The sequence below is a fragment of the Vidua chalybeata genome, chromosome 3, assembly GCF_026979565.1.
Source record: "Vidua chalybeata isolate OUT-0048 chromosome 3, bVidCha1 merged haplotype, whole genome shotgun sequence".
Lineage (NCBI taxonomy): Eukaryota > Metazoa > Chordata > Aves > Passeriformes > Viduidae > Vidua > Vidua chalybeata.
Genome location: NC_071532.1, coordinates 86,714,140 through 86,732,542, shown reverse-complemented (window position 1 = coordinate 86,732,542; position 18,403 = coordinate 86,714,140). Strand labels below are relative to the sequence as shown.

Here is an 18,403-nt window from a genome sequence, read left to right as displayed (position 1 = left end):
TTCTCAAATATATAACAGATAATTACAGGAAAGTCTGTCACTTGCAAATTGTATTACCTGATCTTTAACAGCAACATTTTTTACTGGCACATTGATGATACACAAGACATTATTCTGCAGGAGCACAAAGGTGTTGATAAGAACATAAGGACCTGAGAAGGTGAATACTAAAAAAATTAGCAAAGATATTTCATCACCCTCCAGTGTTACTTACTCTCTTTAAAATAGACATGCTATTTTAGCAAATGGAGGAACTCTGAACTTCTCAGGTAAATATAACTGCAGATGAAAGACGACAAAAACAATTAAGTTTCATTAGTCTAATGGATGAAGTCTCATTGAATAGTCTGTACCTTCAGAAGTGCAACTCTGTAAGATTACTAGATTGAAAGTTTGAACCTTTCAAAATTTGGATGTCTTTTTTTCTGCTTAACCTAAAGACATTTACTTTGCACTTTATCTGAACTTATCAAACTATTGTTAGATTTGTAAAATATCCACAAAATTGAGTTTTTTTTTGATCTTGAAATAATTTCAAATTGTTCTCAAATGTGGAGCCTCACTGTTCCGAGGAGGCTGTATTCTGATCTTAAAACTCCTCCCATGGGACACCTGATAAAACCCCACAGCCCTGGGTCTGCTCCCTCTCTCTCTGCTCTTGGCTCTGGGCTCTCTGGGTTTTGCTCAGGCTCCCGGGCCTCTGCCCCTGCTGCTCCCCCCAGCACGGGGCGGGGAAACGACAGCGGGGAATAAAATAGACTCCCCTGCTAAACAACAGAGACTTGTCTTGTCTGTTTTCCCTGTCACTGTTGTGGCCTCCCTGGATCACGATCAGCACTGCTGCCACACGCTGCTGCACTCAAAATATAACATTCAGAGTTTAGAATAAATATCTGAAATTCATTCAGAAATTAGAATAAAACTGAAATAATTTGAGAGGTTATTTTCTTAAGGTAATACACATTATATTTAAAGTATTTCTTACTGAGTGCCACCACCACTATAACATTTCTGTCTGAATCACAAAACACATGCAAAAAGATCAAAATACAAACTTTCTTTAAAATACTGTTTATAGCAACTTTTGTTTTATAGGCAAAATGAAACATCAAGTTTGACAATGTAAAGGTACACAAATAACCACAATGAAGAAAAGGATGTGTAAGAATATTTTTTGAAGTAAAACTCCTTACTTGAGGTATTCAATTAATCTTTCTATTCCGAGATCAGATGAAAAGCAAATGATTTAAAATTCTCCTTAATGTAATCTTAATGAAGTACTATTAAAAAAAAAAAAAAAAAAAAGAAAAAGCAAACCACAAGGGTTTTATAAAGTCTAAGATGTAGCCAAAATATTAAGAGTGTATTTGAGGGTTGTCTTGACAACATCTGTCTTACTGTCCACCATTTTATAAAATGTGTATAATTGCAAAGCATTCCAGTCATGTACCTGGTAATGAATTGTGAAATTTTGTTGCTTGCTAAGCAACATAAGCTATTCTGTTAGATAAGAGATGCATTAAGCTGAGTAATGCTTCTGCTGACTTTGCAGAAAATGCAGTTATGAAAGACAGACGGTCCAGGTGAGGCTTTAGTGAACTTGACAGACATTTCTTTTTCTCAACTTTGTTGCTCTACACACTTGCTCATTTTTAAATTTACTTTGAGGTCTTTTCTGTGTAAGATATTGTAGTAGTTAAAAATCCAAAACAAATGTAATTTTTATTTACCTCATACAGAGTAATCTTTTCTGTGAACGCCTATTACAGATTGAAAATTTATATGATGTGTCCAACCACTCCATCCTTTTAGCTTCCATGAAAGAGTTTTAACTCAGAGAAAGTCTGTGACTCTTCAAATGTAAACTACCCTGAGCCCAGCTCATCTATGTCCATGGGATTACATTGTACATTTGACAGTCCACACCTATTACAGAATGGGGAAACTATTTAAAAACATCCAGTGAAGGTAAAACAAATTAATAATGTACTAAAAATACAAACAATAAATATTTCCTCAGACTGCAGATATCAATGGACTTCTCAAGTGTATTTGTGGAATAAAAAAGTAAAAACAAAGCCCAGAATTTTAAAGTAATGGAATAATTTCAAAAAGCCCATGTGCCATTTTTCTCTTCTTGGGCAAAAAGAAAAATGATGAAAAGCATGACATGTAGAATATATGAATGTCAAACTCAAAAAGACACTGTGAGGCCTACAATAGTGATGAGCTTTAATACTGTTATTTATTAATTACAACAGGTGAAGCAATGACAGACAGTGTTTTGCTGTGTGGTGTACAGTATATATTCATAATGAAGAGATTTCCCAAATCTTAACTCTACAATCAATATTATATAGATACCAGCCCTCAAGAGAAACCAATGAGGCAACATTGCCTATGTGCTTAGAGTTCTCAGTAACTGCCTTCACATTTTTTTGTGGGCATCTAAACAGAAAAGAGTATTAATGAAGGACATGTTTAGATAAATATAGGATCTTTTCCAAATAATTCCAAGAAAGCCTTTCTTTAAACCAGAAGTAAATAGAGTGCAATTTATTTAGACATACCAGTCATCATGAAAGCTGGAGTTATTTGATGCTGAATATTGATATATTGGGATATAATTAATAAAAATATATGGGAGAAAGGACAGACTAGGAATTAATCTGAATGTGAACTGGGAATTACTCTGAAGTATTATGCTACATTAGAAGGACTGAACCAGAAGATGGCAATATAGAGGGTCACCACATGACCAAAAGTTAGAAAATATTGAAAAGTTATTTATTTATTTTTTAAAATCATACTGCAAACTTCCAAGTTTGACATATGTGAAGTTCTCTTATAGGCAGTGGAGGGTACTTTGATATTTCATCTGAAAGTGAATTTACTATTTATGAAGAAAAACAGAGTACATCTGGAATTGTTAAAAAGCTAAATTACAGAGAAACAACATAGCAAACACACAAAAATGAGATAAGAATAAATGTGGGGTTTTTAGTTGTACACAGAGATACAAATCACTGATTCATAACATGCAGTTATGACTGAACTTAAAATCTGTTTTGTACAGTAAAATATCCCAGGATCATAAACCCTCAGAGATTATGAAAATGTAATTGCCAGGGTAGTGATAACATTTTTATAAGTTTAAACAGCCTTTTATTAATTGTTTGTGGTTTATACTCTGAAAAATCAGAAAATATATTCAGTACATGTGGTAATGAGTTACACCTAATGGGTAATATTATGACATTTCTTTTTTCTTTAAATTTGCTTCTATGGAAATGCCATTATATAATATCTCATTGTATAAGAAAAGATTATTTTAAAGTGTTTTTCAGCAATATATTATATCATTTATATAAGCAAGTCCTCACAGTAACAGTCACAGAATGGTTGAGATTGGAAGTGACCTCTGAAGGTCATTTTGTCCAATCCCCCTGTTCAAGCCAGAACATCCTGAGCTAGTTTCATGGAAACATGTACAAATGGCTTTTGAATATCTCCAAGGATGGAGACTCCATAGCCCCTCTGTTCAATCTGTGGCAGTGCTCAGTTACCCTCACAGTAACAAAGTTTTTCCTGATGCTCAGATAGCAGCATCTGTGTTTCCCTTTGTGCCCGTTGCCTCTGGATCTGTCAGTGAGCACTACTGAAGAGCCTGGCTCCATCTTCTGTACACATTCCCTTCAGGTATTTATATACATTGATAAGATCCCTCTCTAAGCCTTTCTTCATGGTGAAGAGTTTCAGCTTCCTCAGCCTTTCCTTGTAGAAGTTAAAAAGGACTGGATTCTCTATTGACTTCTGGAATACACCCCTGGTTACTCCTGGTTACTTCATGACAAATGTCTTCCTCCAGGCTTGGCCATTCCTCCAGTTTTCAGTTCACCTCACTCTCTACTCATCCAGCCTATTTTTCATCAGCTTTTTCATGAGGATCTTGTGGAAGATCACACAGAAGGCTTGGTTAATGTCAAGGCAGACAATACACACTGCTCACCCCTCATATACAAGCCAGTCATTTAATTTTGGAAGTTTATCAGGTTGATCAAGTATGATTAACCCTTGCTGAAACCATGCTGGTTACTTCAGATAATTTTCTTGTTATTCATGATTTCCAGGATTAACCACTCCATTACCTTAATAAGGATCAAGGCAACAGTGAGCTGCTTCAAGTTTTCCAAAACTTCATTTTTGCCCTTCTTGAAAAATGACAATTGTTTTCCTCCATTCTTTGGGTGCTTCTACTAATCAATATGATCTACTAATGTTAAATGACAGTGATGTTGTAATGACATCTGCCAGCTCTCACAGAATTACATACCCAAAGAAAGGCAACAAAATTGGTGAGGGATCCGGAGCACAAGTCCTGTGAGGGGCAGCTGAGGGAGCTGGGGTTGTTGAGCTGGAGAAAAGAAGAACGAGAGTGAACCGTATTACCCTCTCCAGTTACTTGAAAGGAGGTTGTAGCAAGGTGGGCATCAGTCTCTTTTACCAAATTACAAGTGACAGGATGAGAGGAAATTACTTCAAGTTGTGCCAGGGGAGGTTTAGAAGAGATATTAGGAAAAAAGTCTTCACTAAAAGGGTAGTCATGCATTGGAAGAAGTTGCCCAAGGAAGTGGTGAAATTGCCACCCCTGGAACTGTTCATAAGGTATGTGAATAGGGCACATGGGGATATGGTTGAGCAGTGAACATGGTGGTGCTATCTTAACATTTGGACAGAGTGATCTTAGAGGGTTTTTTCAGCTTTAATGACTATAAAATTCTATTATGCTATGATTTGTGGGTGCATCCCAACAGGGCCAATGGGCATACATATATCCAGCTGATTTCCTGACATGTGGCATGTATTTCCTGACATGTGTTTCATCCATCAATGCTGTGTCTTACTTGCTTCAGACTCTTTCTCTGGTTTCCAGGATGGTGGGTTTTTGAAGGACAATCTTTCCAGTACAGACTGGGATAAAGGCAGTATTTATGACCTCAATCTTTTCCATGTCCAGTCTCATTAAGAATGGGATTACTTTTTCCTTTCTCTTCTCTTTGTCACCTACATACTCATAGAAACCCTTTTTCATGTCTTTCACATTTCTTGTCATCTTCAACTTGACCTTTGACTTTCTAAACTTATTGCTGCATGCTCAGATAGTGTCTCTCTATTTCCTGCCAGGTTACCTGTCCTTGTTTCCACTCTCTGTCACTAAACTTTTTTTTTTGGTTGAATTTGGCCAGGAGTTCCTTGATCATCCATACAGGCCTCCTGGTATTTTTTGTCCACTCTTTGAGACAAATAGCTCTTGAGCTTAGAAGCTGTGATAGATTTTCTCAGGCCCGTCCCTCGAGGGTTTTATCTTCCAAGTAGATCTTATTGTAGTATTGTCCATGTAGAAGATATTTGAGTGGTTGAAGTTCCCCATGAAGTCCAGCAAAGTACAAAATAAGGCTTGAAGTTTAAGCAGCAAGATGGAAATACATTGTGTTAGATTTTGCACAGGTAAGCCAAGTACTGTCTTCTTCACTTCTATTCAGACATACAGTTCCGCTATCATAATGGACTTAAAGCCACTTCAAGGACAATTCTCTGGTTTATTACACATTTATTATAAATAAGCATGAACAGGAAGTAATATATTTTATTAAATGTGCAAGCAAATGATCAAGGGATTATATAATCAACTAAAATTGAGGACAACAAATCTGCAAGTGTCTATCACATACATAAATGTGTAAATGAATATATGTCAATGAAATATGTAAATTAATATAAACATATTTGAAATTAAAAATGTTATTGCTTAAAAGTTAAAAGTATATGTAGCTAGCCAGAAAATAATACAATGAAAATATAATGAATATTATGAATATAATTAATTTTTCATATAATGAAAAAATAGTATTTAAATTATTATTACTTAATATTTCAGTGGTTTAACTGGGACTTAAAAATCTAGTACTACACACACTTTCTGGTCTGGAGCAAAAACCCTCAGCAGCTTGGAAGAAGAAGCTGTAAGTTAATGGCTAGTTAGTCCAAATGGCACCATGCATACTATGCTATTTATTTTTGCCTTTGTTAGTGATACCACAGATTGTCAATAGAGAAGTATTTGGAGCATTAATTGCCTGTTCTTGATGATATAGACTAAAGGCTGGAAATGCAACACTTTGGTGTTCAAAATTTTTTTCTGTCTCCCACATGTATTCTGAATATTACTATTATTCATGCAAAATGGAAATTAATACAAAAAGAAATAATAGCATCAGGTTGTGTAGGATTTATCTAATGAAATGCAGAAATCTACAGCCCATCTCTTTCTAGAAGAGATGTCTAAGACAGACAGATGCCCTATCTCCCTCCAGTGTATAGAACGGGAGTCTGAACAATTCACTCAAACACAGCTGATTATATTCTATACATGCAAAGAGATCTCATTCCTCCTCAAGCTTACATTTTCCTGTTCTGTACCAAAACATTTGTTCTTATCAGCCTGTGTATGACTGAAGCCATAACATGTAAGACTGCATAACTGTGAAATTAAAATAATGCAATTAAAATTGTATTTTGGAACTTCATTGATTTTTTTCCCAACAGAATCAAAGCTAATACTCCGAATTGTGCATTTAGTGGAGGGAAGGTCAGCTGGGGAACTGTTAGGAGGGACACCATAAGAATTTCAATGCTAATTAAGTTAAAATACCAGTGAAACATACAAATGAATGCATATTTATATATAATTGTAATTAAACGGTCACATATACATTGCTTACATAGAGTGGGACAAACACATCTATAATACAAGACATTTCAAAAGAATAAAACTTACCCGTGAACCCAGCAGTACAATGACAAGAAAAGTGGCCACTTAAATCCATACAAGTAGCTCCATTCTTGCAAGGTGAACTTGAGCATTCATTAACTTCAACTTCACAGAAGGGTCCTTCATATCCAGGCACACAGTAACAGCTGTAATTATGCAAGTGGTCCTGGCAGAATCCATATTGAGAGCACTGGTTTCCAATGCAGTTGTCTATATCAAGTTCACAAAATGTGCCAGTGTAACCGAGGGGACATATGCACCTGGTATTGAAATGAGAGGAGAGGAGGTGGGAAAGAATCCAATTAAATCACTAGCCTGGAATATATAGGTCAATTATCACTAATAATGTTAACAATACTCTGCCTTTAAATTACCCACAAATGAATCACAATTTTTTTTAATCTTCTTTCTTTACATTTAATTAGTCTCTAAGTAACTTCATTTCACATGCACTGGTAGCAATAATTAAATTAAAATCTTAGCTATTTACATAGGCCAAACTAGGAGCTATATTAATATTAAGCTTCAAATGAAAACATTGAAAGAGAAAACACTTATAAATATGAGTATTATGCATTTTAATTTTTTTTCTGAAAAAATGGTTAGCTGCTACAGTATCTCTAGGAGGAAACAATATTACAACCTGTTGGTATATAAAATCAGTATAAAAGTGCTTTATCATTAGCCACAAAAGTTACAATTTCTGTCTAACCAAATAAAAAGTATCTACAGTATACTTACTATAGATGTTGTTCAGTATATTTTATAGAAATTGTTCAGAGTATTTTTTTCCAAAATTCAGACAGACATCTAAATCATGTAAGGCTGGAGATGACTTTTACATGGTTACCCTTTCTACCTGTTTGTTTTCTTTTGCTGTGTGAATGAAAACAAATCTGGATTATCTCATAGCTGACCCACGTCTCATAAAGTTAGAAAATCCCTGGTACTTGGCAATATATTCTTATCATGTCCAGAGGTCTCCTCACACATGAGGTAATTTTACAATAATACATATTCTTGACCCACAGACATGCTATCCAGAAGATGGAAAGAGCTAACAAGTTAAAGAAGCCTTGATTATAGTAATTTTCTCTACTGTTCCATTTGGCAGAAAGAGTATTTTCCCCTTTATTTTTAACACGAGTGAATGCTCATGTGGCTCTTTGCTTCTGTCCTTGTTTACAGTGCCTGCATTTTTTATGGTAGACATATGGAAACTAAATTGGGAGCTGTGTGCCTTGGAGTACAGCTATTGGACACCAACTGCTAATGGGCTTTTAGTCCATGGACCAAAATAGAGCTTGCTTGAAGTAAGCCCTCCATATCTCATCTAGTGTGGTTGTGAGACCTTCATTGCTACCATTTTTGCTCTACAGATCCATTGCTACTGCAGTAATGACTCAAGTATATATAGCTGTTGTACTCTCTCTTCCAGCCTCAGTCACTTCATAAATGAGAAATCTCTACCTTCTCTTGACAGCTTCAACTGATTCTGTTTCTCATTTTAAAGGGAATAGAGTACACAAAAATATCATACATACTTTACTGTGCTGGTTTTGAATGGAGTAGAGTGAATCTTCACAGTGGCTAGTACTCACATCCTCTTGGTTTTAATACACTGTTTTGGACTTATGCTGGAAATGGAGTTGCTAACATAGAGATGTTTTTGTTATTGCTGAGCAGGGCTTACACAGAGCCAAGGCCTTTTCTGCTTTTCACACTGCCACACTGATGAGGAAGTTGGGGTTGTGTGGGAGTCTGGAAGGAGACACATCCTGGACAGGTGACCCAAACTGACCTAAGGGATATTCCATATCACATGACATCACGCTCAGTATATCAAGTGCGGGGAAGGAGGAAAAAGCGAGGGATATTTTGACTCATGGCATTTGTCTTCTGAAGTAGCTGTTACTTGTAATGGGGCCCTGCTCTCCTGGAGATGGCTGAACACCTGCCTGCCCATGGGAAGCAGTGAATTCATTCCTTGTTTTGCTTTGCTTGTGTGCAAGGCTTTTGCATTTCCAATTAAACAGTTTTTATCTCAACCCATGAGTTTTCTAACTTTTACCCTTCCAATTCTCTTCTCCATCCTGCTGGTGCAGGAGTGAGTGAGTGACTGCATTGGGCTTGGCTGCAGGTGGTGTTAGACAATTACATTTATAGCTAAATATAAATTTTGACTTGCATAAAATTTCATTATTCATAAACATTAAAAGCAGGTGTGCTTTTAGTTACCTTTAGTTGCATATTTTCTGAATCTTACCATATTACCTACAATAATATGGTAAACAACCGGTCATATTAATCTTTCTGGTACAGTTAATAATTTTATTTCCTTTTTTTTTTTTACAGTAACAATTAGTGTGTGCACTGTAAAAATGTAACTATTAAATCATTCTTTGAAAATGTGGCTATTATCATTAGCATTGAATGGAAAATTTAACTTAGAGCTCTCCTTAACAAAAATATGAGGATGAAGAATTTTCTGTTCTTCCCTGACTATTACTAGTTGTGTAGCTTATTTTCAGAGACTACAGAAGAGCTACACAGAAACAGACATGATGTAGAATCTTCTAGTTTAGGTTTCATACTTTTGATTCCATACTACAAGCAATTATGTAATATGTATGTTATTTTTCAGTGCTTTGGTGTCTGAAGAAATCGAAAACAGATAATAATGAAATGCATTTTGTTTTTCCTAGTGAAATTATACCTGGATGTCTTTTAATTTAGTATAGGTCATCTCCTACAACAGTGTACTTAAGTGCTGTACTATTATTATTATTATTAACATTATTATTATTATTACTATATTTTTCTTTCTTAAGGAGGACTAAAATGTCAGCCTTACAAAACGGGGGAACAGTGAAAGCAGAAACATGGCACCAGAGACCAGCATATGAAAAGGTTTTATGTTAGCATTAATGGGAATAATAATACTTTCTTAGCTTCACGTATGTCCTCTTTCGCCCACAACAAGATTTTGAGGGTAAGAGATACTAAGAGAAAAAGCAAGTACCTCAATGCTTTTGCTACAAACATGGATTTTAGAAATAAGTAGCAAACACAAGTCGTTTGAGGATCACTGTGCTCCCACATGTATCATGCAGATGATTGTATGTTACTACTCCAGAGCCTAAACATAGTTAATGTCACACGATAATTGTTAAGTAGAGATGCAAAGACAGGCATGGAATTTAGTCTAAGAAGGAATGTGTTGCTAAAATGAGAATGGTTATGGCGGAGATGCAATGTCATTCTACCAACTTTTTATCACTAAAGATCTCAAACAGCAGATGTGTGGTTGGTGCTGGTTTGTCCAGGCAGTGTAGTTGTCAAGCTGTCACCACAGGCTGCCTGCACTGAAGATGTAGTGTGACTTGTGTTATTGAGTAAATAATCGTGTACATCAAATGAATCTTTAAAATGACTGCAAAAAGCCAAAGACAAGACTGAAGATGTGTCTATGCTAACCTGTGCTAGGAGATGACCTTGCTATTTTCTATATTGATACAAGAGGCATATAAGAACACTGAAGCCTGGAATTAGCAAAGATTTCCCAGAATCCCTCTTTTCCCTCTTTTTTTTTTTCTTAATATTTGTCATACTTTTATATATATATATTAGTATTTGTCCAAGCATATTAGCTACAATTATTCAGTATTAATTATCCCTTTTTGCCATTGAAATGTGACCTGTACACAGGTTACAGGTTATTTAGTTTTACTTTGACTATTTAAATGCATATCTATTCTCTGCAGAAAAGCTGTTGTATAACTTATTGCAGAGGTAGTCTGTGGCAAGCACATTCTTCTCTCTCTCAGGACTTTTCATAAAGGTGCACAGAGAGAAGAAAGAGAAAACAATTTGTATTTCTGCTCCTTGTTTTTCACATGTGGAATGTGCTTGGAGAATTGTTTACCTGGGGTGATTGCTTGACTGGATTCTGGTGAGGATTGTTTGAGCCTGATGGCCAATCAGATCCACTTGTGTCTGGACTCTCGCGAGAGGGTCACAAGTTGTGAGTGAGTTAGATATGGTAGTTAGAACAAGTAGGTATGTAGTTTTAGTATCTTCCTTTATATAGTATGTTAATGTATTATAGCATAGTTATAATAAAGAAATCATTCAGCCTTCTGAATGGGAGTTGGACATCATCATTTCTTCCCACTGGGTTCGCCTGCATTTTACAATAGTATTCCATAAGAAATTGTGGCATATATTCACCAATCTTCTGGAGTTGTAGAAGTGAGGAAAAGTATTTCTCCTCTTTCTCTAGTGGAAGTTTTCTATTGCTGCAGAAAACTGTGTAATCACAGTATTAACTTTATATGGTACTGTCAACTAGGTCCTGCAGTCAAATTGCATATATAGTATAGGATGAATAAACTTGAAAAAAGAAAATAAGATACAAAAAAAATATTCTAATCCAACAGCTCAATTTACCCAGCTGGAAGAAAATGGAAAAAGTCAAGGATGAATAAAATAATAGAAGCTTTAAATTTTGTGATACCCATAAATTATCTAAATTATGTTTACTTTTCACAATCTTGCTGGCATCAAGGAAAGAAGTGTTTCATATTCTAAAGCATTTTACTCTACAATGTGTCACTTCACTCTTTTGTACTGAGATTAATTAATTATTTAATTATGTGCACTGAAATTTGTATACTGAATACTGAAGAATGTGTTGGCAATTCAAGTTTTATTATAAACCAAACTTAACTTCTTAATGAGACATTTTTCTGCATAAGCATTAATGAAATGCTGACATCAGAGCTATAGCTATTGACTAAAATACATTTTTAAAACATACTAGTTCATCATGACCATTTAAACAGTGGTAAATCCTTCCTTTCCACTGAATAGACAATAGTAAAGTATCTACTGTTATTGTCTTATTTCAGTTATGATCTTTGTTGTCCAAAATGTGATATTGACGAGAAAAAAAAAAATTACAAGGGTGAAGAAATCAGAGTAATAAATTTCCCCTTGGATTTTAAAACAGGAGGTTATAGTCCTCAAAGATCTCTTTCACTTTAATTATTCATTAAATGCTTCTCATTGAGGCATTCTCTCTCTTCTCCTACACAGAACATAATCAAACAATATAGGTTCTTTAGAAGGGAAAAAATATTGTTGTTTTCTTTTTAATGTAGAAACATTTTCTATTTACTGAGGTAATGAATCTTATCTGTTGTTTATTCTCTCAAGTATATATAACCAAAGGTCAAGAGATTCTTTCGGCATGTGGATGCAATTACTCTGTTGCATGGTATCTGCCAGATTCATATTGACAGCTACACCATCAACCCAGTGGCAAGAGCAGCAATTCTATGAAGTTATCATTTTAAATACATGCTGATTGACTTACTTCATGACATCACAACAGCACAGACTCAGCTGGCAGTGCAACAATTAATTTGAATTAATTACAGGTTTTGTGTCACTGTGATTGGGGCCACTTTAGTTGTAAGAGGAGGCTCACTAAACCAAAGGAATAAAACTCTTAAGACTTCTTACTGTAATTATGAGGATCTTAGCATGCAGCCTTGCTGAGAATTACACTGTATAAAAGTTTAAAACTCCTCCTCCTTCACTGAGAGCAATTCCCCAGTCTGAACTCAAAGGAAATTCTTTGCATATATATAAATATACCTCTAGGTGACACTACAGTCTGGAACAGTATTTTCAAAATGGGAGGAGAAAAAGAACATGCCATGGTAAAGAGACAAAAAGTTAGAAACATTTCATTCAGTTGACAGCTTATTTCCCATCTGGAAAAAAAAAAATGATGGCTTGAAAAATAAGATCTTACAAAAGGGGGATGTTCTTGAATCAAAGTTGGATATTTTCTATTATTTCCTTGTGTTAGCATTACTATATCAAGCTACCACAAGAAAAATACATTATGACCTAAATTTAATAATTTAAAATGCAAGATTTCTTAACTAGGAGAAAGGTCTAGAGTTTTACAGTAATTTTATGTAAAACAAAATCTAATACATATAAAATTTTGGCATATCTTTATCTTCTGCACTCATTAAGAGAGATTTTGAATGGCTGTAATAGTTTAAAAAATGGATCTCTGTAAGGTTCTTAATGGCACTTATACATTTGGTTCTCCATATATTCTGCTGACAGTTCTCTTAGGTATTCCTGAAACTACTTTGCATCAAATACAGCTGTTGATAAATATGTTAATAAAAATTATACCCATTTTAGGGCAGAAATGCAGTTACAAGTATTTGAAAAAGGTGGATGCACTTACATTCAGCATTTCCTCTTGTACTCTTTTGTTTTTTATCATATATTGGCAAAGGGAAATTATTTTTGTTTCACTTGCTAACAATAACTTGGAAAATATCATTATTTTTAAGGCAGGCATAGTTTAGGCATTTTAAAAAATGCTTTACTGCCATTGAGAAACAACCACTGTCTCTCAACAGAGCAGATATTATACAGTAAACATGATAAACCTTGTCTTGACAAAACCAGTTTTGTTATTTTGGGGTCAAGTTCTCTGCTAACAAAACTGACCATCTGAGATTCAGATCTTAACGGTGTGTTTTCCTGTTCCTTAGAGAAACAGACTGATATGTCAATATAATTTGTCTTTCAATGACTGAAAAAGTAAGAATTAAGTGTTTTCTGTCAGTAAACTGAGTCTGGATTAGCAAGTTAGAATCAAAAGTTCTTTATTACCAGATATCTTCAGAACTACTAATTTCTCAGTAAATGCTAGTGGATTTTGTAATGTAAAAATAGCTTTGTACTTCTGTCAGACTTATTTTCCTGATAAAGAAAGGAAAGCCACAGATTTAACAGTTAAATAAAGTGCCAAAATATGGTCCAGTAATTTGATACAAGAGTTTCTGCAAAGTGGAAAAAAGGAAGGATGTTTACTTTGTAAGGATTCTTTGAAAAAAACTCCTTTAACTCTGATATACTGAGAATCAATCACTTTTCTCCATTTGTGTGCCTATTTGGTGATTTCAGTTATTTTTACAGAAGATACTTTAAAAACAGAAGTGAAATTGAAGACATCTTTAATTGCTTCTATTTTTATTTTGTGCACAATTGCAATCTTTTCTAAGTAGAAACATTAAAGCATACTAATTACAGTGCTTCTAAGTAGGGCATAGCACAGCATAGAATAATGTCTTTCAAAATACATTTACAGATATTATGGAGAAGTTTTATTTATTCTGGATTTTATAGAGGAAAAATAAATAATTCAAGTCTGATAAGAACAGCTGAATTCTGGTTATTGAAGAAAACTTTTCCCATTTATTTTTTCACCATATGTTATAAAATCTCATTTTTAAATATCTACAGCATATTACAGCTTACTAAGGAGAACACATAGTTTTATGTTTCTTTCAATAACTGAAATTATAATAAATTATCATTCAAATTTTTATAAGACACTCTATGACAGAGTCCAGGCTCAAAAATGTTTGCCATTTAATAAAATAGATTGTTTATGTGAGATTCGGCATAGTTGGTTTAACTTCTGTGACCAGCAAAGAGGAATATTTGTTCCTGCAATACTTCAGACTATACAGTTTTACTGAATCCGCATCCTTACTGAAAATTAGTATTCCGTGGCATTTTTGACATGCAAATTATATTACTAGACTAACAACACCCTTTGTAATTCTTTCTGAAAGTCAAAATATCTTCATATGGCATAAAACACTTTATGAAGACTTGCATAAATAGCAATATGTTAGTACCTGTATTTATTAATTCCATCTTCACATGTGGCTCCATGTTGGCACTGGTTTATCTCACAGTCATTAATATTCTCAAGGCATGTGTTTCCAGTCCATCCAAGAGCACAGACACAGTGAGATCTCTGATTTTCTTCATCATAGAAGCAGCTACCTCCATTTGCACATACCTGAAGATGAGAATTACAAATACACTGTGTTGGATTTGCATGGTCAGGTTCTGGTAGTGGAGGGAATGCTATAGGGCTTGTTTCTCTGAGAAGCTGCCATAAGCTGCTCCCATACCTGAGAGATTCCACCCAGCTCCAGGATGGACACACTGCTGGCCAAAGTCAAGCCCATCCGTGCTGGTGGTAGAGCCTTGGGGTAACAGAGTTAAGAAGAAGGAAAACACATATTTCACAGAAGTAAGCACAGCCAGAAAAGAGCAGAGAGAGAACATGTGAGAGGAACAGTTCTGCAGACACCAAGGTCAGCACAGGTGGGGCAGGAGGTGCTCCAGGTGCCAGAGCTGAGATTCCCCTGCAGTCCCTGGTGCAGCCCATGGTGAGGAGCTGTGCCCCTGCAGCCCATGGAGGGCCATGGGGGATGCAGAGACACACCTGCAACCCTTGCAGGAGATCCACACCAGAGCAGGTGGATGCCCAAAGGAAGGTTTTGATCCTATGGCAGACCCATGATGGAGCAGCCTGCTCTTAAAGGACTGCATCCTGTGGAAGAGACCCACACTGTCACAGATCAGAAAGAACTGTAGCCCTTGTGAAGGGTTCACACTGGAAAAGTTTGTAGAGTACTGTCTCCCATGGGAAGGAATCTACTATGGAAGGGGAAGGGCTCCTCTCCCTGAGGAGGAAGCAGTGGCAAAACCAACATGTGATGAACTGGCCATAACTCCCATTCCTCATACCCCTGCACTGCTGTAGGGAAGAGGAGGTAGAAAATTGGGAATAAATTTAAACCATGGAAAGAGAATGGAAGGGGGAAAGGTGCTTTTAAGATTTGTTTTACTTCTAATTATCCTGCTCTGATTTTGTTAGTAATGAATCTAACTAATTTCCGTAAGTGAAATCTCTTTGAGTATGATAGTAATCATTAAGTGATCTCTGCCTGCCCTTATCTCAACTTATAATCAATTTTCTCTCCCCTGTCCAGTTGCAGAGGGCACTGATGGAGTGGCTTCAATGGGGACCTGGCGTCTAGCCTGGGTCAACCCACCACATACATAAAGAGCTTTTTCTTTACATACTGGATTTTTTCCCAAAGAGTTTAATGGAATAAGCCATTGGTAATAAATATGGTTATTTAATCTTTTTATGTTGTAATATTAAAAAGATACATCTCCAAGAACCTAAAATACTGAAGGCTATTAAATCAATATATCAATTTCTTGTTTTGTTGGTAAAATTCATTTATGTTTTAATTTAACACTACAATTTTTACAACTGCCCTTAAAATGTGCTTGTTTTAGGAGGGACAGTAGTGAACTAGACTGTTATTTTTCCATTGAAAGAGTAGAGCAATTGTTCCTATGTTGTATAATTTAGCTTAATATGTATCTATCAGGAAAAGACTGATTTTTTTCTTTAATTTTAATTATAATGTGGATTCAATCTATCCTTGAATCTTTATATGTTTATAAATTACATCTATGCTGTGGTAAAATCAGAAGCTGCTTTATTTTCTATTTTCAGATACTGAAAGATTGATAAATTTAGACCAGAACAGCTTTTTTCCTTTTTGTTTTTAATTGCTAATATTACTTACTAAACCAGTAATTCCTGTATTCTTTAAAATTATAAGTCTGAATTAATGCTCCTTTTCTCATTTTACTTTTTAGGTTCCATTTTCATTTCCGTGAAAATTTTGCCAGTGTGAAGACGGATAACTACATATTCATTTCAAAGCAATTAAGACCCCTCCTTCTAATCAATTGGTTTTTAAAGAAAATGGTGTCTAGAAGATGACTTAATGCACTAGTACGTCAGTTTGATTGAGTCTGAATCTCTTTATAATGTCATTAAGATTTGTAATAATAACAGTCCTTGGCAGAAATATTTTAATATTAATTTGTCTTTGATTAAGTTTTAAATTGCCCTTAAAATGATGAGATTTTTGTTATGCTCCCTGTACTAAATTTTAGACTTACCTTGGGATACTTATTCATTATAACAACATATTGAAGGAAAATGCAGTTCAACATAAATGCAAAAAAAAACCCCTTCTATATGTATGGTATGGGAATTGTTATTTTTTTATTATTTTTATGTGTTTTCTTACTTTTGTATTTATATGTTTTTGCTGGATTTTATCCTGATGTTTACTATTTTCTCAAAGCTCAAATAGGTCAAATAAGCTCATACTCAAGAAAACCATCCATAAAACCTTAGGCAATTAAGGCAAATATTTCAATATTGCCACATTACGTTTAATTTATTCTTATGTCATTTTGATACTTTACACTGTGAAGAAATGGGCTACCCTTTAAGGTGCTAGTGTAATCTAAAGATTTAAATTGAAATGAAAGCTATGGAATGTATTTAAATACAAATCCTATGTTTCGACAGACCATAAACAGGTCTATTCTTGTCAGCCTGACCACCATACTTCTGTCTACAGCAAGTACTTTAACACAAATCTGCCTTTTTATGTAGTCGTGATAAAATGTAAGAATCACTTTCTTCCAAAATCAACCAGTAGACTTTATATCAGCTAGGAATTAGTCCTTAGAGGATTTTATTCTTCTCCTGTCTTTCCTTTGCAGGAATTGAGGGATATAAGTATACGTCTGTCTCTTTAGGTATCACGTGCTGTCAAATGCTCGGGATAAGACGGCAGTCATTATTTCTAACTCCTCTTTCATCTTACATTTCATGGAATTCTCTTCAGTTTGAATGAAACTTCATTCTACATATATAAAAAAACCCACACACATATATGTATTTTCCCCCAAGCATACAATTTTACTATAGTCTTCAGGTTTTATTACTGCAAAGTCAATTGTACCTGAGTATTCCAATTTTTCCAGATGTGCAATTTTATTTAATCTGACCTATATTGTTTCCTAGACTGGTGGTACACTAAGCAAGTAGAAAAAATGTTTGTCTTAAAAATATTGAAAACAGAAACTGCCTTACTTTTACAGATAAGGAAATTTGCATATACAGACTAGGACAAACACCGTAGTGGCAGCTCCTCTAAACACTAAATATATAGTGAGCATATAGATATTTCCATTGAAAAAGTTGGAACTATGGTCTTAACTGCAAGTGCAATATGGGATCATGGCTCATAAAAAGAGAAAATTTTCAAGTAAAATATGCAAGTGGATTTCAATAAATTTCAATATTATAAAGCTGTAGATAAACATTGAGAGGAACTTTCAGATGTGGTTTAGTTCCTAACTCATATGGGAGTTATTTTTGACAAACCAAGTTGATGTCTGCTAAGCAAGTCTGTTTACATCTTAAAACTGAAAAGAGAATGAAAAATAATTGTAACATACTTTTTAATTCCTATTCCTAATTTCCTTTTAAAAAACAATAACCATTGGTCAATATCTTGCAGTTCCCATAGTTTATGGTTACACTTTAGAATTTTTCATAGTAAGGGCTAAAAAAAACAATGGTTTTTTTAAGACTGCAGACAGAATTTTGAAAAATAAGTGTTTTAAGGGAAACAATAAAATTCTTAAGATGTAGCTGTAGCCACTAAAAATAATCACACATAAAATCATAGAATTAAAGCTGAAAAAGACATTCAAGATCACTGAATCCAACCCTTGATCAAACACCACCATGTCAGCTAAACTGTAACATTAAGTCTCACATCCAGT

General features: G+C 34.8%; 1 protein-coding gene across 1 annotated transcript in view; it reads right to left on the bottom strand.

Moving 5' to 3' along the window:
• EYS (eyes shut homolog) overlaps nt 1–18,403 on the bottom strand; it is a 723,820-nt gene that overhangs the window by 614,991 nt on the left and 90,426 nt on the right. Inside the window, exons 10-11 of the mRNA XM_053938438.1 lie at nt 14,575–14,741; nt 6,839–7,092 (exon numbers count right to left, since the gene is read on the bottom strand). Of these exons, the coding sequence (XP_053794413.1) occupies nt 6,839–7,092; nt 14,575–14,741 (421 nt within the window). The remainder of the gene's footprint in view (nt 1–6,838; nt 7,093–14,574; nt 14,742–18,403) is intronic.